Below are 27,868 nucleotides of genomic sequence, written 5' to 3' on the forward strand. Positions count from 1 at the left end.
CTAAACCCCCGGGGAATGAGGGGGCGGAGGGCACTGAGTCATTCGCCAACTGACTTAATCCCTGCGAAAGGAGCAAAACACAAACAGCCGCGGAGTAAGACGGGACGGGAGTCCAGCGCCGGAGGGAACCTCATGGAGAGATCGGGCTCCTGGCAGCTCCTGCTGGCGCTGTGGGTCGCCTTCTCCGCGTTGAGCGTCGTCAGCGGTAATAAAGCGAGCCAGGAGGCCCCGAGATTTTACTTTTGCATCCTAGGGGCGCCCGGACCACCGATTATTAGGGAAGCGGGTGGGGGAACCTTCGGGGCGCGCGCGTTTGGGCTTCAGCCTTTTCGCAGATGGAGAGCTTGCGCCATCCTTTTCTACTTGGACCGTGCCGCGACACTTCGGCCGCGTTCCCACGGGGTGCTGAATCTCGTCGTCAGATTAACGCGTTTTCTGCTCCGGCGCATTATATTGCACTTTATAACCCTCAAAAGTGCTGCTTTCGCTCAGGACGCTAAATCAGTAATCTCCGAGGTTATCGTTTCCATTTTGCCTGTGAGTGCAAGCTGTTAAGTCTTTCCTGATCTGGCTTAAGCATGATGTGCAAATCCTGCTTTGCCAGAAGCGGTAGGAAAGCCTGTCTTTATCTTTAACGCCTGTTCTTAGGGTCCACATTGTGGTGGTGATCCCACACTGAAATGAAGATCTTGCTAGGGAAAGCTGGACCTTGGTCCCATGCTCAAATTATTTGGAGTGAGAACTTGTTTACTGAATAGATTCTTTTTCTGGCTTTGCACACCACGCTGAATCCTGCTGTAAGCCAATCGATCAAACTTGCTCAAACGGAGCTACAGAAGCCCAACTAAGCTTAACCCTAACCAAGTGAATGAGCTGTTAGGTTTGTAGTTGCTAGGATGAGCTACTGCGTGAGCCCTGTCGGTGTGCTTTGCACATGCTTGTTTTTGGTTCAGTGTGCTTAGCCAATTATGACTTCTTTAAGAAAGCAGAGTTAAATGTAATTTGGTGTGTGAGAGTGCAGCTAATGAATGAAAAGTGCAAGAGGGTTCTTTCTGCAGGAGCTGGGATTGCTGTTTTGGAGCTAAGTGGGACTTTTTTCTTCTTCTATTGAGGCATTAAAGACATATCTGACTTCTTGTTTGCATCTTAAGCAATCGTATTGTTTGCTTGGCTTGGGCTTAGAGAGTTGTGTGAATTCAGCTGTTGTGGTTTGTAAGCAAAGGCTGGGTTTGTGCACCACTCTAACCCAAGATGAACAACCTTTTGATGGCCAGGACTCAAGCTTAGGATTTGGGGGACTGTGGCTGCAAAGTGGGAGGGACCACATCATATAAAGGGCGAGAGTGAATTTTGGAGTAAATTTGGGTTTTTTTTATTAACTGTGGCCTACTAATCTGTGACATATGTCCTGCACCTTAAAACTGTGCTGAGCTCTGAAGCCCCCCCTAAAGGAGGCTTAGTCACTCCTGCTCTGAGCCTTAGAGTAATGTCTGAGTCCAGGCAGTGATGGTTATTCAAACCATCTACTTCAAACCAATAATGCCTTAGCACGATGAGTGAACTCAGCATGTATTAGTGCAGGGGTCTGTTGCAAAAAATGTGGGAAGACAGGAAGGCAGCTTACACCAAACCAGACTATTCGTCTATTTGGCTCAGTACTGTTTATTTTTAGCAGAGTTTGCAGCATATTAGCTAAAGGGTGCTTGGCTAATTTGTGGTTCGTTGTGGTGTGCAAATCCAGGCAGCTGAATTTATTCTGTAGACTTCAGTTATTCATGGGTTAATGTGCTGCGTGAAAGCAGCCACTGACTGAGAAGTCTTTGAGGTCTTCAAATCAGAGCTTTCCTTGGGGCAAAACCAAGGATCTTTGGTCAGTGAAACATATACTTTCCTGCTAAGCAACACATCCCTCTGGGCTTCATCGCCCTTGAAAACCTGGATATTTTGCCTTGATATGCACTTCCCAGCTATGGTTACTGAGAGTGAGAAGGAACTCTGTACATGCTTAGATGAATGCATGCTTTTGTTATTCACAGAGAAGCTGTGTTACTGAGAATAGAGGCTGCACCTGCAAGCTTGGCTGAAATGAAGTTGACACATTAATTTAAACATGTGGTTGGTTGGTTCTGCTTCACTGCAGTTTCTTCTTATTGAGGTGATAGCTTTAAAATAAGAAAATTGTTTAGTTGGACAGGACAATCCTGTATCAGAGGGAAGTTCCATTGTTATAGAAACCCAAGATTTAATTGCAGTTCCTTTGAGATGCCTAACAGGTGAATCTGCAAAAGTTGCTAGCCAGCACCTATTTTTCCTAGCCATACTTATGCTAGTAATCATTTCTCAGTGACAGCTTGCAAATTTGAACTGTTGCCACTATGCAGCGTATAATTTTCTGCATGTGTGGGGAACATGGTGTTTTTTCTGGTGAATAAGGCAAATAGGGATGACAACACCTTCTTCCTTTTCACACACTTCAGCAGGGATCAACATGAGGTTTTGCCTAAGCTGGATAACTTTGTGGTTAATGTTTTGGACATGGATCGGAAAAATTAGACTTCAGATTCCAACTTGCCCCTAAAACATACCTGGTTATTCCTGGGCCAAGTTGCTATCTGACAGCTTCTTGGTGGATATGATGTTTGCCTCTGTGAGCTTGTTGTAATGCTTGGAATTCCAAGTTTAATGAAATGTGAATATTTTGAAAGTAAGTTCCTGAAACTCAGAATACTTCTGTAATAACAGTGTTACAGATTGAGATTTGAGATGTGCAAGATGTGTTCCACCCCACCCCCTGACTGTCACCCAAGCATTAAGCCAATGACTGGGACCCATCTCTGTTTAGAGAGCCAGCACACCCCATGAATGGTGTTGGACCTGGCTTTGAGTCTCTATTCAACAGTATGAAGCTTAGGCTAGTTAATATCAGATTCAGCTACCTTGTAGGATTGCTGTGAAGAAAAAATATCTGGGTTTATACATCCCTCTAAGTCAGGGCTTTACAAACCTTGTGGGATGTCCCATGAATAAATCTAATGATTTCATTGGGAATAGGAATGGGCAAAATAATACACCCATTACTTTTAATAAATTAAACTTTTACACTTGATATCACTGGGATTCTCTGGTTTTTGAGGTGCTGCAGCTGCCCCTGGAGGCTTTCTTAGTCAAGCACAAAGCAAAGTGCCCAGTGAGTTTTTGCAGCATTCCCACTTGGAGGCTGTGACCTCCCTCTAAGATGTTTATGGCACCCCCACTGATCCTGACCCATAGTTTGAGAATCCCTACCCTAAGCCTTAAGAAGGTACGTTACTTAGTGTGCACGGCAAACCTGGCCATTGCAATTTGTGAACCATGATTTATAGCTTAGCTGGTTGTGTGAAACGAGCCTATTGTGGTTTATTCAGTAAGCTGTGTTTGAATAACCATAATTTATATGATTAGTCTCAGCCAGCGGGTATGTTGGGGAAGAAGTGACATTGTAGAAAAAGCCACCTTAAATTATTTGGATGAAGAACAAAACTATAAGGATGGTTCATGCATTGCACTTAAATAATGGTTTGTTGACTAAGCCCCAGTTGCTGAGTTCACACAACATTAAGTCATAAACATGACTTGTGAATTACAAGGGCTTGCTTTATACAACACGCTGAATCAAAACCAAACTAGCCATATTTTGGCTTAGCATGTTGTGTGATGTGATTCCAGGCCTGCAACTAGGGTCTGTGTCACCTGGGGCAAACATGGATTCCCCCCACCCACCCACCCATGGATTGGTGAGGAGCAAAAATATACTACTTTGTCATTTTGGTGCCCCCCCCAGCGCAGCGCCTGGGGCACATGCCCCACTCGCGCCCCCAGTTGCAGCCCTGTGTGATCATAATTCAGTACAGAATAAGGTTACAAGCTTTATGCAAACTATCTTGCAATATTGGTCCTCTGGTTATATCCAAGAGCTCTTTTTCTGTGAAGTGTTTGCCTGATTCCCAAAACAAGCACTGAAGGAGCAAGCACAATGTACTTTTATTTCTGATCGATGGGGACAGCAGGAAGAAGCTGTTTCAATTTCTACTGCCAAGCTGTGTTGGTCTGGGCCTGAATTTGCAATGGTAAGCATTACCTGCCCAGACAGTTGGAATGTTTCTGAGCAGATTCAGCACGTTCAGCCCTTTGTGGAGGAAAACAGAACCCATTAGATTGGAAGAGGTGTTGGCAAAGCCAGCTGCACAAATGAACGTCCCAGCCTGATCTGTTCTCAAAGGTTAAAAAAAGAGCCTTTCATACAGATAAGACCCGTAATAAAAACAATAATACATTATACAATTGAAGACTTACTTCTTGCAAGCCTTCCAGACGTTGCAAGCATAAGAGAAACAATGGACAAAAGAAATACAGGATGGAGTATAAACCTCTGAAAATAGAAATGGAGGAATGTGGGTGCAAACTGGATGTTCCATTGAATGCAGAAGTAAAAACCATGGGAGGAAGATTCAGTCAACGAACATAGGATAGGCAGTTTTGGTTGACCCCTTCATAAAATAGATTTGGAGAACATCACCTACATGAGGGTTGGCAGCTGATTATCAGCACTGTGCTTCGTAAATGCAGGCAATGGATAAGGAGGTTTTAGGTTTACTCTGAAGAAAGTAGCAAAACATCAGCGCATATTCCCATCTCTAACATGGCGCTGCATGGAAGTCATTCCCCCCAAAGTTGCTTGTTCAGCTTCAGTGACCAAGAACTGGACAGGGGATAAATCCAAGCCCTTAAATGCATTAAATGGTCTTTGCCCCCATTGATAATTCTAGAATGAAACATGCTCTGAATGGGGAGGAGAGAAGAAATCGTTTCTGCAGCACCTGGTAGTAATTAGATAAAAGGAGGGTTTTTTTGTTGTTTATTCGTTTAGTTGCTTCCGACTCTTTGTGACTTCATGGACCAGCCCACGCCAGAACTTCCTGTCGGTCGTCAACACCCCCAGCACCCCCAGGGACGAGTCCGTCACCTCTAGAATATCATCCATCCACCTTGCCCTTGGTCGGCCCCTCTTCCTTTTGCCTTCCACTCTCCCTAGCATCAGCATCTTCTCCAGGGTGTCCTGCCTTCTCATTATGTGGCCAAAGTATTTCACTTTTGCCTTTAATATCGTTCCCTCAAGTGAGCAGTCTGGCTTTATTTCCTGGAGGATGGACTGGTTTGATCTTCTGGCAGTCCAAGGCACTCTCAGGATTTTCCTCCAACACCACAGTTCAAAAGCATCCATCTTCCTTCTCTCAGCCTTCCTTATGGTCCAGCTCTCGCAGCCATATGTTTCTACGGGGAACACCATTGCTTTAACTATGTGGACCTTTGTTGTCAGTGTGAGGTCTCTGCTCTTGACTATTTTATCGAGATTTGTCATTGCTCTTCTCCCAAGGATTAAGCATCTTCTGATTTCCTGACAGAAAAGGAGGTTTTAAAGTCTCCTTAATCTTACCTGTAAAACCCACTCCTCATTTAGTGACTGAATTCTGTTCCAACGACCAGGTCATTGTGAAATAGTCTCTAGGTAAACATGTGACTCAGAGAGAGAAACACACTGCAAAGATTATTGGTTGCTGCCATCTCAGAGTTCTCTTGTACAGCTATGCCAGCGTTACTCTCACTCCGGCGTGCGTTGTCAGGAGCACAAAATGTGGTCGTAAATGTGCGCATTGGTTGGAAAATGAAATTATTGTTGTATTTGTGAATGGTCACTAAATGAGGTGGTCACTAAATGAGAAGGGGGTGCATAGTTGGATTTGATCTTCCTGGACCTTCCTCCAAAGGGACTGAGAACATCAGAGGTCTCAGAGTAATATAAAACACTTGGAACACTTGGGAGATGGATTCTGGCTTTTGGCAGGTGGTATAAATGGGCTCATATTGTTCTGAGAAGCTCTAAATCTGGACAGTACACCTGGCAGGGGAGACCTGTATGGAAATCCTGTGCTCTGAGTGCCTTAAGGAGATGGTAGAGAAACAGATGCAGTGATTATTTTTTAGCCAGATATTGGAGAAATAGAAAAGCCTCGCTATTTTTGAAGCTGAATGGTTTTCAATTTTTTCCCCCCTGTGTTCATCAAGATCAGTATTTTGGGTTTTTTACCCCCCTTTAAATACAAATAGACTGGGGGGGTAGTTCTTTGTTCTGCACAACAGAGGCTGTATATATTGGGTTTAAGATGCAGTAATGCTGCTCATCCAATTTCTGAATAATGAGTAGAGTGGTAAGTGGAAGCTGGTCCGAATCCAGCTGCCTTGACACAAAGTTGCAGTCTTAGGCAACGCTTCCCTTGTGGGAGGGAATGGTAGCTTCATCCTTGATGCTGGATAAAGTTTTGGTTTCCATTGTTTGTTGGTTGTTTATTTAGGAGACAGAGAATGGGCTTGTGTTTGGAAAGTAAATATCAAAATGACACAAACATACTTTTGGCCTACTGAAGCGGGAAGAGAAGATAAAGAGATGTCCTTCAGCCTTCTTCAGGCTGGCACGCTCCAGCTTTATTTGGATGGCAGTGCTCATAATCCGTAACTATTAACCAAGATGGTTGGGGAGCTGGGAGCTGGAGAATTACTGGAGTTGCATCCAATACAGCTGAAGGGGAAAGTGAATATAGAAGAAGGCCCACAAGACCAAAATGAGATGCAAATTTATTTATTTATTTATTTTCTACCCCGCCTTTATTACTTTTATAAATAACCCAAGGCGGTGAACATACTTAATACTCCTTCCTCCTCCTCTTTTCCCCGCAGCAACAACCCTGTGAGGTGGGTTGGGCTGAGAGAGGGGGACTGGCCCAAGGTCACCCAGCCGGCTTTCATGCCTAAGGCGGGACTAGAACTCACCACCTTCTGGTTTCTAGACCGTTGCCTTAACCAGACCAAACTGCAAATGCAAATGTCTGTTCTGTGACATTTCTGTATAATGCTGAGAGGTATGCAAGAGAAGTCCAACGACTGTTGACAGCAGTGACAACAGGGGATAAGTGGGGTCACTTTTTTGACAGTCTGGGGCATGAATCTTCCCTCTTAATCCTCTGTTCACATTGTGCCTGTCAGATGAATTCAACTTTGCCAGCACGTGAGTGGTGTGAGCTGGTGATTCAGTTTTCCTGCCTTCAAAAACTTCCCACCTGTTGTGAGTGAATCAATGAAAATTGGCCTCAAGGGAGCCCTGAAGGAATACAAGGAGAACAATCAAAACAAATGATGGCACATGGTTATTCCAATATCTCCTGTTTGCTAAGAGGCCTAGGATTTCTTGCAGTAGCTTGGCAGGCACATTACAGGTCCTTGGCTGAAAGCTGTCTGGGAGCGAGACTGTTCCCAGCCTTTGATGGTTTGAGTTGGATGGAGAGTGAAAGCCTCGCATCCAAATGGCAAGCCCTTCTACCTTGGTTGTATCTCGTGGCAATGCATAGATGGAAGATGAAGTCATCCAGAACCAGCCAGGGCAGCAGTACAAGCAGGGACTTGAACTTCTGCCCAGTGCTGTTGCTTTTTTCAGAATTGGCTGTAGGAGCCACACCAGCACCTTTGAACTCCCTCTTTGGAGCCAAGTCTCTGGCAAAGTCTGTATGCTGCAGAGTGGCAGGAAGTGAGATTAACCCCAGGAAGCTTGTGCTATAAAAAGACCTTGGGAGTAGCTTAAGCCAAAGAAAGCTGCATGTCCTGATCCTGTTTGGGAGGCTACCCAATCTGTCTGATCCCAGGGAGCGATGGTGGGTGTTTTCTCTCTCTCCCTCTCAGACCCTGCAATAAGTAAGCATGAGTGACTTGGTGTAGACAGAGTTGCTCTTCACCAATGCTTGGCTTTAAAAGTGACATTAACTATCCAGGGGTATGAAGGCATAGTGGCTGGCTTCCAGGTCCTTTAGAAAGGATTAGACTAATTCATGGATGATAAGGCTCTGAAACTTTATTGGTTAGGATGGTTATATACTCTCTCTAAGGTCAGAGTGGTTAAAACTCTGAATGCTTTTCATTGTGAAACAAGAACAGGAGAGAGGCCAGTGACCCCTGGGCCCTGCTTGTGAATTGCCCAGAAGCATTTGCTTGGTTCCTGTATGAAACAAAGTGTCAGCATTGATCAGCTTTTGATCAACTGATCCAGCAGTTTTTTCCTTGCCACTTGTGACTCTAGGGTAGTGTGCCCCTTCTGTGAGTTGGGTGCGGCCCAAGTCCATGCCAGATTGTAATTTTTGACATGACAAAGGAATGAATGAATGGATTTTATTTTATTTATTTTAATTTTTTTATCCCACCTTTATTATTTTTGTAAATAACTCAAGGTGGCGAACATACCCGATACTCCTTCCTCCTCCTCCTTTCCCCACAACAACAACCCTGTGAGGTGGGTTGGGCTGAGAGAGAGAGACTGGCCCAAGGTCACCCAGCCGGCTTTCACACCTAAGGCAGGACTAGAACTTGCAGTCTCCTGGTTTCTAGCCTAGCACCTTAACCACTGGACCAATACATAAGGGGTAATGATACTGAAAATTTAATTGCATTGAAATGCAATCTTGGTCTTATCTTGCCTTGGGCAGCATGTGACTCAAGACATTAATGCAACCCTTGGCCTGAAAAATGTTGCATGCCCTTGTTTGGAAGTATGTGTTCTTTGCTGAACTGCAAACTCTCCCCCCATTTGCTATCTACAAGAGTCCACTGCTGGATCTGCACAATGCTGGAAATAGGATAGAGGGTTAGTTAAATGTTCAAAAGTGCAGATAGGAAGGGAGCAACCCCTTTTCTCTTCTCTGCACTGATACATACCTTTTGTTTTAACAGGTGATTTATGTGATGTAAACCAATGCCAGAATGGAGGAACTTGTCTCACGAACCTAAATGAATCTCCTTTCTTCTGTATCTGCGCAGAAGGCTTTACTGGGACTACCTGCAATGAAACTGAGAAAGGTAGGAGTGACATTCTTAGCCCAAATATTAGGAAATATGAAGCAAGTTCTCATAAACCCCTCCCCATTCCTTGGGTGCTGGAATCCCTTTCTGGTGGCTTAAGAAGCTCTCTGTGCCTCACAACTTCAGTGGCAAAATTGCTGTAAATTGGGTGGCACCCTTCCATAGAATCATCAAGTTGGGAGGGACCTGGGAGGTCTTCTGATCCAAACCCTGGCTCAGGGCAGAAATCCTCAGCCCATCCCAAAGAAATGGCTGTCCAACGTTTGTTTGAAAACCTCCAGTGATGGAGCATCTATGACTGCAGAAAGCAGGCTGTTTCACTACTTAATAGCTCTCATGGTCAGGAGATTCCTCCTTATTTGTTTTGGATCCCTCTCTGTAAAGCTTCCACCCACTGGTTCTTGTCCTGCCCTTGGGCACTCACCATCTTTGTTGCTCTTTTCTGCACTCTTTTCAGTTCCTCAGCATGCCCCTTGTGGCAACCAAAACTGGACACAGCATTCCAGGTGTGGTGTGACCAGTGCCAGTCAGTTTTGGCAACTGTACTGCTGAAGTTTGGTGGCCAGAGCAGAGAGGACTTCTGGGGTCATGAAGGAGAGGTTCAGGAGCCCCAGGTTGCCCTGTTTTATAGAATAGGCCATGTTTGAATGTCTGCTAAGCCAGAATTCTTGTGAATGCCACCTTAATTGAGAAGAACTGCAGGCTGATCTCTTCCTCTAAGCTTCTGTGGCAGGAGAGGACAGCTCAGCAAATCTGAGCAACTTATTTGGTGGCTTCTTTAATGTTTGCATGCAAACTGGAATCTCTGGGGTTGTTTGTCCTCGTTAATGGGCCAAGCCACAAGCTGTGGTTTATTCCTCTGCCAGTTTGGTTTTCTAATCAGAACTGGTGGAGGTTTTACAGATGCCACTTGTTTGGAAATGAGATTCACACTAAAGGTCATTATAATGGCAAATCATCGTTGCTCTTAAATTTAGGATTCATTGGCAATTCCTCTTTCTGCTGAATTAAGATGCAGGCAATGGGGAGAGGGTGATGCTGCTTTGGGTTGATTTAAATACTGCTCTTAACAAAGATGGATCTTGCAGAGGCTGCTCATGTTCCTTTTCTTCCCAATTTTTCTGTTCTCTTTTTGTTCTTCTGCATCTCTTGCTTTCAGGTCCATGCCACCCGAATCCATGCCAGAATGGTGGGGAATGCAAGCAGATTCCCAACCGGGGTGATTCCTTCAGTGAATACATGTGCATATGTCTTCCCGGGTATAATGGCAAACACTGCCAGAATAGTGAGTATGATTTTCTTTTGGAAGGATGTCACAGGTCACAGAAGATCAGCTCATGCTAGTTTTGAACCACCCTCTGGGAAGCTCATCAATCAGACTTAAAACTGTGGGCTCTCCTACACAGCCACTCTTTCCCCTACCCAACCCTCTCAAGTGGCATTATGCCATCCAGAAAATGCCATCATTTTGCCATTCTTGCCACCCACAGAGGTCCCATCTCTCCTGGTGGCAACCTGACAATGAGCCAGTATTTTGGATTCCCCCATCCTTTGACTTATCTCATTGTGTTTATTTTGCAGTGAGAGAAAGGACATTTTGTGGTAGGGTGTCACCCCTTTGAGGTAGGCCAGGTTGAGAAGCGGGCACTACAGGGATTCCAGGAATACTTTTTATTGTAGTAAGGTAGAGTAACAGAAACTTGAAAGCCTGTCCAAGTGTCCCTCTGTCTGCCTTATACTAAACAAAATCAAGGCAATGTTATTTTGAGGTTTTTTTCTCATGCTTTCTTTTTTTTAGGACTGAGTAATATTTTCTGAAAGCCACTCCCCCCCCCCACTCCCATTAATGGTTTGTTCATTCCTTCTCCATTCCCAAGGCCAGGTCCACATCTCTTCAAATAGGGGCAGGACTGACAGAACTCTCCCTCAGCCTGATAAACACTCATGGTGAAATGGTGGCAGGAATCATGATTCCTTGACTCTACAGAAAGGGAGGAATGTTAAAAGACCCAGGGGTGAGATGAGGGAAAAAATCCTGAGGAAATGCCCTAATTCAGCATTCACGGTGTTTCCTCTGGAGCAGCAGGTAATGCTCCGGTCAGCAGTGTCTATGGGGTGCAGTGGGTTCAAAATTGTCAAAATAGACAGAGCATTGGGATGCAAGTCCTATCTCTAAAAGGCTTGCATCACAACACTCCACCCACCATCTGGCTGATTTGATATAATGGACAATAGGAATAACCTTAAGGAACAGGAGGAAGAGCCACCACCAAGATAACGGTCAGATAAAAGGCATTTGTGTCCAAGGCAAGAATGTACTTTGAGAAAGCATCTCAGATTTGACCCTCCTTAGACCTCATGAAGATAAAGGGAGGGAGCGGGGAAGTGTATTCAGACCTGCAAGTTTCTCTTACTATAATCGGATAATAAAAGTAGTATTAGCATCGTAGCTTTAGTTTTCTAGTCTGGTTTCCCTTGAAGGGCTGAGATCTTGAAGCTACCCCTGCAGTCACTGTTGACTATAGTCATTCCAGATCAGCACACACCACTTTGTGGGGCCTGTGTTTGTAGGAAACAACAAATGGTACTTATCAATGGGAGGCAGGTTTTTTGGTGCAGAGTCTTCCTGGGCAGTAGAAGTGACCAGACTGAGGATGCCAGATAGTCCATATTTTAGCATGATGGTCAAGTCAGCTGTGATTAATTCAGTGAACCACGGTTAACAAAGCTGTAGTGTAATGCAGTGTGTGTACCTGGCAAGAGAGAGGGAAAAGGAAAGAGAGAGACAGAGAGACGCATTGTTGTACAATAGACCAGAACGTTGCCCTCTTAATTGCTAGTTATACAGCTAGCAAAGAATGGGCATCCTTCCAACCTTGAAGTATCAATTTTTTTGCAATCATAAAAACATGCAATTTCTGTTGTCCTCCTGTTAGTTCCCAAACCATCAGTTTGGAAAAAGATAATGAACATCATGTTCAAAATAACACGAAGAACCATGACAACCAGTGGGTTTTCCAGAGAAAAAAATGAAGATGCAAACTGTCATCTTTCTAAATGAATATATCATATGAACCAGCTGTGTTTGGAGCAACAGACTGCTACCTTTTAAAAATAATTGAAAATACTTGGCTGTACTTCTACTCCTACCATGTACTATGGCTTGATTTGGATTTTTTTAGAAGGTAGATGTGGTGAAATCTGGGAATAAGTTGCATCTGTTATTTCCTTTTGCTGTAGACATGAATGAATGCCTTTCACAGCCCTGTAAGAATGGAGGCAGCTGCCTGGATCTGAAGGGCGACTTTGCCTGTAAATGCACATCGCCCTACTTGGGGAAGACCTGCCATATCCGTAAGTTTTTGGTCCTCCTGGTGGGGAGTTGGAAGAGCTAAGAAATGAAGAAGGCTCTTAGCACCCTTGCTGGATCTTTCTGCACTGGGAAAACAGTTTTTTTCAGGCTAAGGTCACATGAGCTGGCCTGAGGGCTGCAGTTTATGCAATTCGAGGAGTGTTGAGCCATAGTTTACGAACCATTAAACAGATAGGTTAAAGATAAGGTTCCCTTTGGACCTTAACTCCTGGTGGGTTTTGTGGAAATGTCCATGGTCACAACTGGTGCTGCTTCTAAGATGGTTTTTGATTTTGCAGGCTAGCTTTCATTGTCATTTCCCATATCCAAGTACTGAGCAGGTCTGACCCAACTTGATATCAGCCATTAAACAGGAGACCTTCACAATCCATCTTTGCCTTCCCTGCCTCTCGGCTTGTCCCTCTAAGCCACTGAATAGCAGTGAGACAGTCCATATGTCTCTGTCACCTTGCTCTTTCCCTCTGGACCTCATCCACATAGCCACAAAGGGAGGAGGCAGGCGAATGCACATTGATGGCTGTTGTGAAGAGGAGGTGGGCATGCTCAGGTAGGAGCCCAATAAACCCTATATTCTGTTGATAGCAATCATATTCTCAGGGTGTGGCTCCTGATGGACCCCAAACCATCGTGGAGATACCAGCAGGCTTGGGGAAATCTTTATTTGTGAAAGTAGAACAAAAATATTAGGGTGGGAATGTACAGGTGGACAGATTTAACACCAGGGGACTGAAGAGGATGTCTCCTTCCTTCCTCTTTTCCCCCAGCCATTCAAGGTTGCTGGTTTCCTGCTGTCATTAACAGAGGGAAGCTAGAGATCTTGAGACAAATCTGGCTCACTCTCCCCCCAACTCCCCGAAACCCTCCTCAAAATCACTGGTTTCTCATAGTGGAAAATCAACAGTCTGCAAGCATTTGGGGTGGGATGGGGAGAACTTGTAGTTTCCTTTCCTGCTCAAGAACACCGGGAGGGAGGAAATGGAATCAGTTTGTATGAGTGAGAAAACAAGTCTGCATGCATCTGGATAGTAATTTTCAGGCCAAAAAGTTGTCTTCCCAATCAGAGTAACTCCTCATAGATACCATCGTAATGAGCTTTTTTAATGGATTATGTAATTCTTTGGTTAAAAATCTGTCTTTTCCTCAAAGTGAGTCCTTGTATCTGAAGGTGGAGTGATTTGAGGTCACACCCACTTGAACCTACAGCTCAGTCATAAGCAAAAGAAGTCATGAACTTTTTCTGTTTTTTGTACAAATGCAAAAGCTTGCTTTCACAGGCAGTGCAATGCAAAGCAAAACAAAACAAGCCACACAAAAGGGCATTGTGCTTTCCATTTTTTGTGAAATGCATTTTTTTAAAGAATAAAAGGAGCTTTGTCTTTTTACTTGTTTAATCCAACAACTGCCCAGTGAGGCAGGATGTGCTGTAATGGTTAATGGCTTGATTAAGGCTTGGTTAAGGCTGTCCAGTATGTGTGAAAGCTGGCTGAAAGTTCTGAAGGAAGTTTTTCTAGCCTTCTTGTTCTTAGGTTCTTTATTGTTGCTTTGAATTCAGCTGGTAACTGGAATTTTCTGTTCATACTTTGCAACCTGTTTCTCATTGCTGAAAGATAGTCTTAATAGCTTGGCTCTAACAGAAGGATGTGTATATATTTATTGGTTGGCAAAGGAGAGAAGACTTTCAAGGAAAAAGGAGTTCTGGGTCAAGGGAAGCTGCTTATTCCATTAAATCCCAAAGAAATCCATCAGGAAGAAACTCCCCAGCCCTTTGGTGCTACTTTCAGATGGAAAACATGAGTGGGCAGGAAGTGTTATTGCTAATTACGTTTAGCAGAAAACCTAATTAGCAATAACACTTCCTGCCACCTTAAATTCAAGAAGATCCCCAAGAGAAATTTATAAATTCTCAGGATGAAGTTGAAAAATGGAAGCCCTTTTTGCAAGGGAGGCCCAACTGCTGGGAGGCTGGGGGCAGACTTTGGCAGAAAGGTTGAGCCCTGGAGACAGGTGTGAGAACCTGGGCAGCTCTCCTTGCAGCAGGGCAAGGAGCCTGGCCCATTTCAAGTCTCCCCAGTGTGTTTTCAGTTTATCTGATGTGTTGCGGGCACTGTGGAACTGCATCAGATGTAGAGGGCCATGATGGGCTCTTCAGTCAGATGGTTCCTTAGCTTTTTTTTTTCCCCTCTAAAGTTTATTTAGGACTTCTGCAGACTTCAGGTTCCCTCTGATCATTTCTTGAACTCCCTTGCGGGTGGATGGTGCTGCTTCAATTACAGCCAGATCCATGTTTGGGGCCCTAGTTCATCAGGAGCACCTAGGATAATTTGGTCCTAATTTTATAGATGCTCCTGGTTCTCTTTTAATTCTGATCCTTACATCCCTCCTCTGCCCTTTTATTCCAGCCTTCTCCTTTTGTCTCTCTTTAATTTTTGCATTTTCAAACCCATCTCCAAACTCTCTTTGACTCATCTTTTTGATCTATCACTCATGATATTCTCATTTTCTCCCCCAAATTTACCAACTCCAGGCTGTGCAGATGCACTGGGCATGCAGACAGGAGCTATTGCGGACACTCAGCTTACAGCGTCTTCTGTGTATTATGGTTTTCTGGGTCTGCAACGCTGGGGGCCTGAACTTGCCCGTCTCCAGAACACAGGAATTGTGAATGCCTGGACATCCAGCAACTATGACAGAAACCCTTGGATTCAGGTATTGGTGCGAGAGGAAGCATCAGTTCCAGAAGGCAAGAAGGGGACTGGAAGACATATGGCCGTTATCGCAGTATGAACCGGCCTCAGAGATGGGTGACAGCTGATGGCCATGAGATAAATCAGTGGGTTCTTCACCCAACCTGCATCCAAGTTGGGACACGCAACAATTAGCAGAGGGTTGGTTGGAGGCTCTAGATCAGTATTTCTCAACCTCGGCAATTTTAAGATGCATGGACTTCAACTCCCAGAGTTCCCCAGCCAACACCTCTGGGAGTTGAAGTCCACACATCTTAAAGTTGCTGAGGTTGAGAAACACTGCTCTAGATGTTGTTAGATTTGCAGTGCCTTTATCCTCTTTGTTGGACAAGACTGCCAAGGCTGATGAACATCTGGAGAACTACACATGCCTGCCAAGATTAAACTTTTTTTAGTGTTTGCTTTGATACCATGGAAGCTTTTTAAAAAACATAAATACAGTGGCAGGAGTTGCTAGTGGCGATGGTGTGATAGAGCTGAGGAGAGAGGGATAAATGTCTCTCCTTGCTAAGCATTCTTCCAATCCTACCTCTTATTCATAGTGATTAAATAGGAAGCAAAGCCCTAACAGTTGCATTTTTTTTTTTTTAAAGAAAGCTCAAGTTGAAGTCCATGGTTAGCTAGAGCTTGGAATGGAAATACTTACAGAGCTCTTCATTTTCTGGTGATAGCTCTGAATTTTGAGAAGGAAGAGGTTTTCAGTCGTAGGTTAGTCACTCAAAAGGGCCTCTCATAAGTGTGATGGCTTATTTCTAGATGACATTGGTTCACTCTTAAAAACAAACATCCATGTCCTGAGGAGTTTACAATCTAACCTTTTCCAGTGAAAATTGCTGAACTAATTAACAAAAGCAAAGTACACATATACAGAACAGACTTAATGAATAATGTAACTTCAGTACAATCTAACTTTTGATACATGATCAAATATTTGATTTTGCTGTTTTTGTTTTAGGTACCCAGCCAACTTAGTTCATTCTGCCTCTTTTAAGGTCCTTTCCCTCCCCCCCCTTTTTTTTTATCCCATGCAGGTCAATCTGTTGGAAAAAATGAGGCTCTCTGGGGTTGTTACTCAAGGAGCAAGCCGTGCAGGCAAAACAGAATACGTCCGGGCCTACAAAGTTGCCCACAGTCTAGATGGACGAGAATTTGAATTCTATAAGGAAGAGAATCAAAATCAGGAAAAGGTGGGTGATAGAGTGGCTGAGATGGCTGAGGCTGAAAGAAGGAAAGAAATACAAAAGGATTGAAATTATTTTAAACAATGCTTATATGTAAAAAATTGGAATGGTCAGATTTGCTTTATTTACATCGTAATGTTATCCTTACAAGAACATAAGTTGGGCAATGAAAGCATATCCATTATCAGATGTGCCCTATAGTGGAGATCTTCGGCTTCTCTTAAAGTTGGCACTGGATCAGGATATTCCTTCCATTTTTAGTCTCATGTTGGTTGCTCAATTCCAGATTCTTCTATCCAGTGAAGCAGAAACTTCAAGGCTTCTCACATGAAGAAGGATCTTCCTCTTTCTCTTCCTCTTCCTCTCTCTCTCTCTCTCTCACACACACACCCCTTTAAAAGCTTTCCATCAGAGAAATGTATGTGTTACATTTGTATTTATTTACCTACCTACCATATGGCATACAATGCCAGGGAGTCTACAGTGTTTTTACACACTGTAGATGTGTTACATGTGTAAAGTTGTATGATTTGCATTTTAAAAAAGGAGGGGCATTGGCAATTTATGTACATTATTGTAAGATGTATAGAAAATCTTCATATGTTATGAGATGTTATAAACATCAATGGGGACAACATTTTCCATGATTTTTTAAAAAGCCCTGGGGGTCTTCTTTTTCTTTGGTGCCTTTGAGTCTGTCTTTGACTCCTGGCAACTGCTTGGAAAGCCCCTGCACTTTTCTTGGCAAGGTTTTTCAGAAGTGGTTTGCCATTGCCTCCTTCCTAGGTCTGAGAGAGAGTGACTGGTCCAAGGTCACCCAGCTGGCTTTGTGCCCAAGGCGGGACGAGAACTCTCCAATTCCTGCTTTCTAGCCCAGTGCCTTAATGACGACACCAAACTGGCTCTCGTATAGAAAATCTTCATATGTTATGAGATGTTATAAACATAAATGGGGACGACATTGTCCATGATTTTTTAAAAAGCCCTGGGGTCTGAGGTGTGGGGGGAATAGTTTAATATCTGCATTACTAGAATTCCATTCCTGTAGACAGGATTTTTAGCACTTTGCCCTTCCCTAGACTTAATGCTAATTACATTTAATTTTCACCTTGCTCCGATTGATCCGTAGCACTGTGCTTATGGCTTGGGGGTATTTGAAGAGCTTCAGTTGGTGTTAAATATTTGGAAATCCAGCAATTCTTCTGCATTTTTCTGCAAGCACTGACTAGCAAGGTAATCAGAAACACATTTATTTTCAAGCATAGTTGTCCATTCTTCAGTTCCTCTTGGGCTTTCTCTCTCTCTCCCCCCCACCCCCAATTTAAGCTCTTCTCACCTGGTGGGAAAAATGGCACAAAGCATATTTGAGTTGAGTTACTTCCAGCATTATCCTGAGGCACGTGGAGTCTAGCCTCAAAGAGCTGAATTGTCGTCCTCCTCAAATAAATGACTCATTAAGACTATGTGAGTTTTCTTGAAGTCACTGCATTCACAAGCAATCAGAATTTGTGAAGCAGTTTGTAAAAGCTGTCATCTGAATTTTTCCATCACCATCACATGTTTACTCAGCGCTAAGCTTTATTAAATTAACCAAGGTTAAATGATCTAGTTAAATTAACCAGGGTGTTACACCCTTGCTATCCTATTCTATATTACAAACAAGAGTCTGTCTTTTTCCTGAGCCGAGTGCTAAATACTGCCCCAGAAAATCCCAAATGCTACAATTGGGTTTAACTAGTTTTGCTTAGCTTCATACAATTTGGCTTGCTTTTCACTACAATTTCAAAAATATATATATGAATTTTGACAAAAGGGACAGAGTAAGGATGGGATGAAAAACATCTGTCTATTAATGGAATGAATTTATATAAAAAGGTGTAGTGCACTGCCATGGTGTTTTTTATGGCATAGATGCCCACTTCTGCTCTTTATAAAATCTGAGCTAATGTTTTAGCTTTGAAAAGTTTGAGGGTGGGAGGAACTAGCTCCCCACTTCGTTGGGGAAAAAAAAGCTTGATGGCAGCAGATAATCATAGTGCTGCCTGAAAAAAGTAATTATGATGCGCTTTCCACGAATCCTTGTTATCAAAAACTACTCCTAGATATTTCAACATATGGACCTGCTCAATCTTGTTAACCTCTCTGATCCAGGTTCTTGGTTTAGCTCTTTTCCCTAACCCCCCATATTTTTTGATATATTATAATTAACTGTGAGCTGGTTTTGCTTCCTGTATGGGGAATAATAGCTTCCATTGCTTTTTTGAATCCAGTTGGGGTTTGGGAACTTAGATTAATGTGCATCTATGTAGGTCAACCCCTATTTCTCTTGTAAGTACTTTTGAAAGTTGACTTAAAAATGTAACTAGTTCAAGACAAATTATCTTTGTATCCAAAAAGTGATTTGCATTCTGATTTCCCTGACAAAAGTCCCATAATGTAGCCATTATGCTACATTATGATTATCAGATGTGCACACACACACACATGCACACACATTATGAGCCAGTGTGGTGTAGTAGGTAAGGCACTGGGCTAGAAACTTGGAGACCCTAAGTTCTAGTCCCACCTTAGGCACAAAGCCAGCTGGGTGACCTTGAGCCAGTCACTCTCTTTCAGCCCTAGGAAGGAGGCAATGGCAAACCACTCCTGGAAAACCTTGCCAAGAAAATGGCAGGGACTTGTCCAGGCAGTCTCTGAGAATTGGACATGATTGAACAGATTTTTTTAAAAAGCTCCATTATTGCACAAGTATATGTATGACAAACCAGTGCCTCCTGATTAGGACCAGGGCTGTGTAGCATTGGAAAGTAATTCACATTCCTACTCTAAGGATACTCTTCATTTTACATTTACCCTCCTGCAGGTTTTCTCAGGCAATGCGGACAAATATAGCACAGTGACCAATATGTTTAATCCTCCAGTCGCCGCCCAGTATTTTCGTATCTACCCACTAGTCTGTCGTCGTGCCTGCACTATGAGGTTTGAACTGATTGGCTGTGAAATGAATGGTAAATGCTTCCCATTGGTCTAATGAGGTTGGGTGGAGGCACACACTCTTGCATGGATAATTGGGCAACTGGGCAATGGTGCCTTCGTTTAGGCTTCTTTCTATATGAGATCCTTTTCCTTAAATGGGTGGTAGAGCAAAGGAAAGCCAAATTGCTGGTGGAAGGCTATGGAAGCACCCAGAGAATTGAAACCTTCCCTTTGGGTGATCTCTGCTTTCCAATAGCCCGTGAAAATTAGGTCCATCATTCTGACACCTAGAGCAAGTGGGGCAATTGCCAGCTTGGTTTACTAAAGAAATGAAAACTGGGCTTGGGTGGTTGAAATTCTCCCCCAAGAAAGGCAGAATTTGGCAAGCCGTATAAATGATGTAGATGAGCATGATTGGCCTTTTTGCATAACTTGGGGCTCTGCTCCAAAATATAGGGAAGCTAAGCAAAGGCTAGAATGATGGACAGCCTTGACTTCTGATTCTTTTTTTTTAATTAGTTGGTGACATGCTAATGCAAAGAGGGGATGCTGATGGACCATCAAAGTCTTTTCTTTAGGGGTCAAGTCTTCTATGTTTGCCATTGCTCATCATTTGAAATGGGTACCTTCAGCTGGAGAATGGGACTTGCCAGGATGGCTAAGTAGAGCTAGGCTTCTATTAACTTGCCTTATGGTCCTGGGAGTCTTCCTTGCTAGCTGTGAGATCTCCATATTGCAGTTTATGGGGCCTTGCTCTCTTTATCATTGACTGCTTCCAGATGGACAGCTCCTAAGTACTACCGATAAGACATCATGAAGTTGTCCCAGTCCCATTTCTTTGTCCTTAATAGACTTCTAGGTAGAAAATAGAGTTGTGCAAAAAACTTCATTTCAAACCATTTTGAGTGCAAAACTTGGTGATACTGTACATCCTCCATCAAGTCCATTCCCAAATGCCTGAGACAGGCTATTTTGCCCTTGAAATAGTTTCACACTCAAAATGGCTTAAAATGAAACAATTTGCACACCCTTAGAAGAAAGGAAAAAAAATAAAATTAGTAGGAAAATACAGAAGGATGTCAAATGGAGGACAATACCATCTGGGCTGCAAATGGCAGATTATTGTAAATCTGTTAAATTTAATTGGTTGCACTTGATTTCATTTTTTAAGTTTGCACTGAAATGCGTACATCTTTTGGTGCACATTTCTCCAAACAGATGCACTTTTGTTTGCAGTTTTGCCTAATACTATTTTTGCATTTCTTTATATTCATGGAAGCATGTCTTTTTTACAGGCTTTTCCCAGTGTACATCTTTTTAAACTGATGAGCTGTGTTGCAACATTCAGAGGGGTGCGCCTTTCAAATGCTAACCTTATAGTTTGGAGATGGGTTTGAAAATGCAAAAATTAAATAAATTCCCATTCCAGTTTGAGTTACTGCTGATGCAAAATTAGGTAAATCCTCATCCTTAATCTGGACCCCTGTTGAATTCTGGAAGGGCTGTTGCTCCATAAATGCTAATCCAGAAGCATCCTTTGTCTGCATCAGTAATTGTGATGACACCCTCTGCTGGTGGTTGCTGCCTGGATTTCTGCTATTGATTTAAGAAACCATTTTCCTCTTGGAGGACTTTTGGGACATCTCCTTAAAGGCGCCATCCTTGAGAGAGACTTCTTCCTTCTGAACTCTTGCCTTTCACCATCTCTATAAATCATTGTGTTACAGTGTATTTCAACATGGCAGGTTGTTCGGATCCACTGGGGATGAAGTCCCATCTCATCTCTGATCAGCAGATCACAGCCTCCAGTGTATACAAGACATGGGGCATTGATGCATTGGCTTGGCACCCCTACTATGCCCGCCTTGATAAGAATGGGAAAAGCAATGCCTGGACAGCCCTCACCAACACACAAGGCGAGTGGCTTCAGGTATGTCCTTGCCAGATGCAGAAGAAGAAGGGGATAACAGCTGGTGTGAGAAGAAGCTGTTTCAACTGGAATCTGTGGGGTAGGGGTGATAAATGTCCTTGTTGCAATCATCCAGCATCCTTATGTAATTTATAATAGAAAGAAGAGCTTAGTAAGACTTCATTACAGTCATAAACCAGCATATACACACGTACAAGACGAGATTTTTTTGAAAAATAATAATGCATACCCAACTTTGGCTGATCTTAAAAAAGCTAAGCAGAGGTGAACATGGTTAGTATTTGGATGGGAAGCCACCAAAGATGTTGGCTGGATTGGGAACTTTAAAACATTCCTGGAAGAAGGAAGAGGCAAACTGCTTGCATGCTGTATTGTTGCCAAGAAAATAGCATGGATGTGTCCATGTGGTCACCTGGCAGAAAACTGAATTCCAGTAAGATTTTCCCTTTTATTCATGCTATCCTGGTTGAAAGAAAATTTCCTTGCCTCTGCATAACTTTTAGGAAGGTAATATGGGTGGGTGGGGAGGAGGGGGCTGCTTGCCTGAACGCTGAAGAAACTTTATGTAACTTCTGACATGCAGGGACTGAATACTGTTTTAAAAAATAGTGAGGCTATCTTTCCACTTAGAAAAATAGCTTGCTGGAAGCCAGGACGGTTTACTTTGTCAGTTCAGAATTTGATATATTTTTCAATATGTGTCCTGTGTCCTGCTTCTGCTAAGAAAACAATTTTCTCACTTCTCAAAAAATTCAACAGTGTGATTTCCTATTTATGAATGGCTTGTGTCTCATCCTATCTCCTAGTAGTAGTGTTGCTTTTTAAAAAAAACAAATGCATACATTGGATTCCTACCCTATATGCAGATGCAAATGCAGTAAGCAAATCTAATGTTGTAGTAAGGAAAGCATTTCAAGGATATGCCAGTTTGCTAAATTTGTATACATTTCCTGATCATCAGTATTTAATTTGAGTCTCAGAGTAACGCTTTGATCTTGGGGTCAAGATGAACACTGCCTTTCACATTTGGCAGTCCCTTGATAGATTTGAAATACCTTCCCCATCCTTCCAACCCCACTCTTGATCCAAACTGATTCCGTTTATTCATAGGATCAGTGAATAAAAGCCGATCCTTCTCAGCAGGTTTCCAATTATTATTTTGAAGTATTTCAGGGCCTCTTTTCATTTCAAAGAATCCTGAGTTTGCAAAGCCTTAAAACCTTAGGACAAAAGGAAAGGGAGATGGGAGAGAAGCAAAAAGATGCAAGCTCAGTTTGCATCCTTTTTTTGTCAGTTTTTGAAGTGCAATATTCCTTCAGCTCCAAAAAAGCCCCTTGGATGCAGTTTAGGGCGCAAAAGGTTTCCTGTTGAGAATAGCTCGCTTAAAGTTCAGTAGCTCCTGCTCCCTTACACTCTTCTAATGCTCCCATCTCACTTTTTATATCTTTTATTCATCATCATCTTAATAATTGTTAAATTTATATACTGTCGAACTCCCAACGACTCTGGGCAGTTTTACTTTCTATGTCTCATATATTCCTAGTCAGTTTTTTACTTGTTATACTTTATATGGCTCTTATATAGAACTCCTTTAAATTCTCATTTTTTAAATATCTTTTATATCTTCTATGACTCATATATATATATATACACACACGAACACATACACACACGGACATATATGTGTATATAAAACTCATATGTATATGAAACTCATGTATATGTATGTGCATATACAGTGTGTGTGTGTGTGTGTGTACAAAACTCATGTGTGTATCTTTTATTTTTATACACTTCATACAGCTCTTATATACAACTTTTTAGCTATTATATTTTTTATGTTTCTTCATAATGACTACCTTATCCCCTGATGCTGATCAATGACTATAAGAAATATTGATTTGATTTGCTCAGTAGCTTTTGCTTCTGCCAGTGGAACTACTGTGCTTGCTTTCTGCAGATCGATCTTCAGAGACAGAAAAAAGTGACTGGGATTATTACACAAGGAGCCCGAGATTTTGGGCACATTCAATATGTAGCAGCCTACAAAGTGGCCTACAGCGATGATGGGAAGTCCTGGACTCTCTACAAGGACATCAGGACAAACAGTACCAAGGTAGAATTGAGCAAGGTCTTTTTATAGGGTTGGGGGTCAGTGCAGAGTCTGGCCTGGGCTAAAACCGTTGGCATTCTGCACAGCTGATCACTGGTCAGTTGTGCCTTTTCCAAATGTTGGTGCGTAGTGTTATGCGATTGCAGACTGTCTCTAGTTTAGCATAACTTCCTCCAGCTTTGCTTCAGTTTTATTAATTTAAAAGGTTTGTAGTCCACCTCAAGTGATTCTCAGCAGAGGTTACAATAGTGCCACATTTTAACATTCATTCATTCAAACATTCTTTCTTTTACTCATTCATTCAATACAAGCTCATGGCAGTTTACAAAACAATCAACAAAATTTCCATTAGAACTATAATGCCCCCAGTAAATATAAACTAGCGAAAACAACTGATACCTAATCAAAGCTACAACAATGCCAGGATATTGTTAATCCATTAATTATCCAACTCCCCCACCCCCGGCAGCATATTCCTACATGTCGTGGAGTTCTTGTTAGGAGTTAGACTGTTCAGCCTTACCATTGATGCTGGGCTGAAATGTGTCCTTTAGTTTCTCCAAAATTTTATTCCCTGTGAAAGGGTGCAGATTGTCAGAGAAAATTGAGCAGTGCAGTTTTTCCAAGCATGTGAATGAAAGTCTTGCATCTCAGCCTTGTGCTAAGAGAAGACAAGACTTTATTCTACCTGTGAGAATTTGTAGTAGTAATGTGAGAATGTCCTTGTGAGACAGGGAGAAGAGCCACAGCCAACGGAATGGTTGGATAAAAGGCAGCTTAGCCCACAAAAGGAATATAGGCATGGCAAATGTCTCAGTAGGGAACCTCCCTAGTTTCTTGGGCTGTAAAGGCAATGGGGGAGAAGTGTACTTTCAGACTTGCAGGATTCTGTTAATGTAACCTTACAATAAAGGTAGAACTAGTCCACCTGGTCATACTTCCTGTCTGGACTACCTTGCTAGGCTGACAGAATTGCACTGCAGTCTATATGCAGTCACAAGTCCACAATCCACTTGAACATTTCTTTCACTTACTCAAAGAAATAAACAAACTACAAGGAGAAACAAACGCAGCAGCAAATTTTGCAACAGCACTTATTATTTTATTTCTATACAAGTGTTTTATGCTCCTGCAGTCAGGACAAATCTAAGCCACTTGCAAGAGCAATAAACTAGAGACAACCATGCAAAAATAGCCACAAATTAAATTCAGAATAACTGAACCATTAGCAGGGTCCACCCACATTCCAAGTACTGACATCATTAACCTCTCAATCCCCAAATGTCTACTTATGACAACCAAGTTTTCACCAACTTTGAAAATAGTAATGATGGCGATCTTAGTTCTTGAGGGGTGAGAGTGTCATTCTACAGGAGGGGAGCTCCAGAAAAGAACATTCACTTCCGAGTCCCCTCTTTTTTAAAAACATTTAAAACATTTTTTATGTTTATTAAGAATTTTACATAGAGTAAAAGACAAATCTAAAAATGGAAGGAAGGAAGGAAGGAAACTAAAGTTATGAAATAGAATGACTTCTGACCTTCTTTTCAACAGATAATCACAATCTTATAATCCCTCCTTCCTCTTAGATATTATACCGGGTCCCTTCTTTCCAATCCTTAGTTTCTTCTGTCCTCTTTTTCTTCACATCTTGTCTGATGAAGAGTTTTTATGACTTTTCAATTATTGCATAATATTTTGGAATTTTTCTTCTGTCCAACTTTGGCTAGCTTGTAAGTTTTCCTTGTGAAAAAATAAAATACATGTCAAAATGTAATTCTCCAAGGATCTGTTCTTCCCTTTAGCATCAGAGTGCCAGTGTTTTTATTGTCACACCAGGTGGCAGCACTTAATCTCAAAAAAGCTAAGCAGGGTCCGATCTGGTTAGTATTAGGAAAGTAGACTATCAGGAAATCCAAGGGCTCTAAACTCGATGGGGAAGTGTAAAAAACATCCTGGAAGAAGTAAAAAACAAACTATCTCGTGGGAACAAGTGTTCCCAAGAAAGCAACACAGTCATCTGGAAGTAAGTGTAATTTGAAAGCGACTTGGCTTTTATTACAACTTCCCTTTCTACTGGTGTAGGCTGCTCAATTGCCTGTGGCCTGTCTAGCAGACCACCTTGTTTCTGAAGATGCCAGCCACAGCTGCCAGTGAAACATCAGGCAGTCTGTTGTCTAGACCATGGTCACTAAACCCTGAGGCCCAAACCTGCCCAACTTCCCTTTTTATTCTTTCAAAATGCAACAAAACGTTGGAAATAATCTGTGCGAAGAGGGTCAGCATAACACTCCAAAACCTGAAGAGAAGGGGATCAACTTTGGGTTGTGGGTGGAGAAGCCAGCAGAAGAAAGATGGAATTTGAAAATGGGCGAGATCTGACCTTGAGCTGTGGAGAGAGGAAAAAACAAACAACCCCCCCCCCCAACTCCTCCAATCCCTCCGATGGGAGAGGGCAGCAGCTCAGAATGCTGCTGATAACTCCATCCTCAGCGCCATGTTCTCCTGGTCACGTGACCTCAAATGGAGCTGCTGCGAAGCAGGGCAACAATTCCAGAAGCCCTGATCTGCAGTCCTTCGCTAACATTTTAAACATTACCCAGCTTCTTTTCTCCTCCTTCCCCTCTCCACGTAGGTATTCCAAGGCAACCACAACAACAGCTCGCACAAGAAGAACATGTTTGACGTGCCGTTCTACGCTCGCTTTGTCCGCATCTTACCTGAGTCCTGGCACAACCGCATCACGTTGCGGGTGGAACTTCTGGGATGCGATGAGTAGATGGTTGACAACAGGAGGGATGGTGTCGAGAATTGGACTGCTCTACAACTCCCTGCACGTGCTCTTTCCCCCTTTTTCCAGAGATCCCACAGGGCTTACGTTTCCAGCATCATCTCCTCTGTATTTTAATTTTGCACCATTTATAAGAATGTCTCATCTTTCACAGGCTGGGCATTGCCAAATTTCTAGAGGTGATACCAGGAGCTCGTGAAAGAAGGAACCTCAGTATGTCCCACCTGATCCTTTTCTTCCCCCTTTGCTTTCTGAAATTATGGGGCTGGCTCTTTAGGGGCTGGCTGCCCACTCTGTATGATTATGGTGGGGCCCCCTCAATTTCCCATGGGTTCCTAGCACTGCACTTTAAGAACCTCTTTCTGTGGCAGGGCTCTCTATTTCTAAGGTCCTGCCAAGTTTTGGGTTCTCCTGGAGCATGACCATACACTGTAGATGTAAGTGGGTTTAGCAGTCGTTCCTTCTCCCCAAGGCACACTCAGAACTATAATTTGGGGAAGGTTTGAGCTCCCAAGCAGAGATCCTCACCTTCCTCTAGAAGTTACAGTTCTCGGGATTCTCTTGTTAGACAGCTGATGTGCATTTCATAGGTCTGGACAAAGGAACAGATAGTTCTGCCACCTGTCCGTGTTGCAGATTAGATAGCTGTGCCCAGTTCTGTACGATTTTTATTCCGCTTTTAGAGTCACTGAGGGGAAAGAAGTCATCTTTCATCTTTGCTAACCCTTCTCCTGCCTGAGAAACGTACAGCTGGCCTCTTGCAGCTCCAGCCAATTCCCGCCACGTTTATATTTAACTCTGCAACCATGAGGGCTAGAAACTTTATTCCATTTTTATCAGTGAGAGAGAGATTTTTCACTTGCACAGATTCTGCAGAGTTGTCCTCTTCACACTCCCTCCCCCACCCCCGTCTTCTGAAGCCACTCAACACCTTCCTCTCCCCAAGTACATAGACGTTTTGCTGCCTGAAAGATCCAAAGTGTTTTTCTTCCTTCCCTCAACCAGTGCCACAGCTTCCATCAAGGATTCTACACTGTTGTGTCAACGCCATGCTTGGCAGAGGCGCTAAGAAGAAACAGAATTTTCTGGAGGGGAAGAAAAGCATTTAAAAACGCAAATAAATGTGGAACATTCTTTTGGAAGGGCTGGGGGGGAGCATTGGGACACATGTCTTTCTGCAAGACAAAGCTAGTCAGTGGCTTTGTGGGGGGGGGCAGGGATGGGGATGGGCAGGGGGCCCAGTGTGAATTCTGGAAGTAATTAACCCAGAGCAAAGGAATCCAAAGTTGTAAGACATGCTGATGGCGGCTGTGACTTCCCAATGGGACGCAGTGTTAAAGAAGGACAGGCAATATTAAAAACAAGAACTCTGCTTTCTGATGTCTCTTTCAATGTATGAAACCCCAGAAAGAACTGGCAGATGGGAGGGTGAGGGAGTTGGGGTGGTGCAAATGCCAAGGCGTCTTTCCAGACTGCTTGCTTTGGGGAGACTCAAAGCGAGGCCCTTTGAAAGTTTTGTCCAGGTGGGTATCTCCGGAAGTCCAAGCTAAGCAACAGGCCGCTCCAGCCCTTTTTGGTGTCCCTTGGTGTCCTCTCAGGCTTGGCCTGGAGAAATCCAACAGCAGTTTCTCCCCGTATCAAGGTGAGAAGCAGATGGGAATGGTTACTTCCCCAATTTGGCACATTCAAGTTTTAAAAGCCCAGTGTTGTTGAAAGTCAGGTGGCATACAAGTAGTAGCAGTACTACTACTAGTAGTAATGATAATAATAATAATAATAATAATAATAATAATAATAGAACTCCCTCAAACCTTCCCTAAATT

At 43.0% G+C, this 27,868-nt stretch overlaps 1 protein-coding gene across 2 annotated transcripts; it reads left to right on the forward strand.

Annotated features, from left to right (window-relative positions):
• On the forward strand, positions 1-27,417 carry MFGE8 (milk fat globule EGF and factor V/VIII domain containing). 2 transcript variants are annotated; one of them, XM_063314470.1, is made up of 10 exons: positions 1-205; positions 8,809-8,934; positions 10,097-10,222; positions 12,178-12,291; positions 14,835-15,016; positions 16,086-16,241; positions 19,099-19,243; positions 20,939-21,141; positions 23,102-23,257; positions 25,890-27,417. In XM_063314470.1, exons 1-10 carry the CDS (start codon positions 16-18, stop codon positions 26,031-26,033), a joined length of 1,542 nt encoding a protein of 513 aa, XP_063170540.1. In that variant the 5' UTR covers positions 1-15; the 3' UTR covers positions 26,034-27,417. The 2 variants fall into 2 exon arrangements, with proteins under 2 accessions (XP_063170540.1, XP_063170541.1); XM_063314471.1 differs by having other exon boundaries at positions 20,957-21,141.
• Positions 27,418-27,868: the final 451 nt, after the last annotated feature.

The sequence above is a fragment of the Candoia aspera genome, chromosome 13, assembly GCF_035149785.1.
Source record: "Candoia aspera isolate rCanAsp1 chromosome 13, rCanAsp1.hap2, whole genome shotgun sequence".
Taxonomy (NCBI): Eukaryota; Metazoa; Chordata; class Lepidosauria; order Squamata; family Boidae; genus Candoia; species Candoia aspera.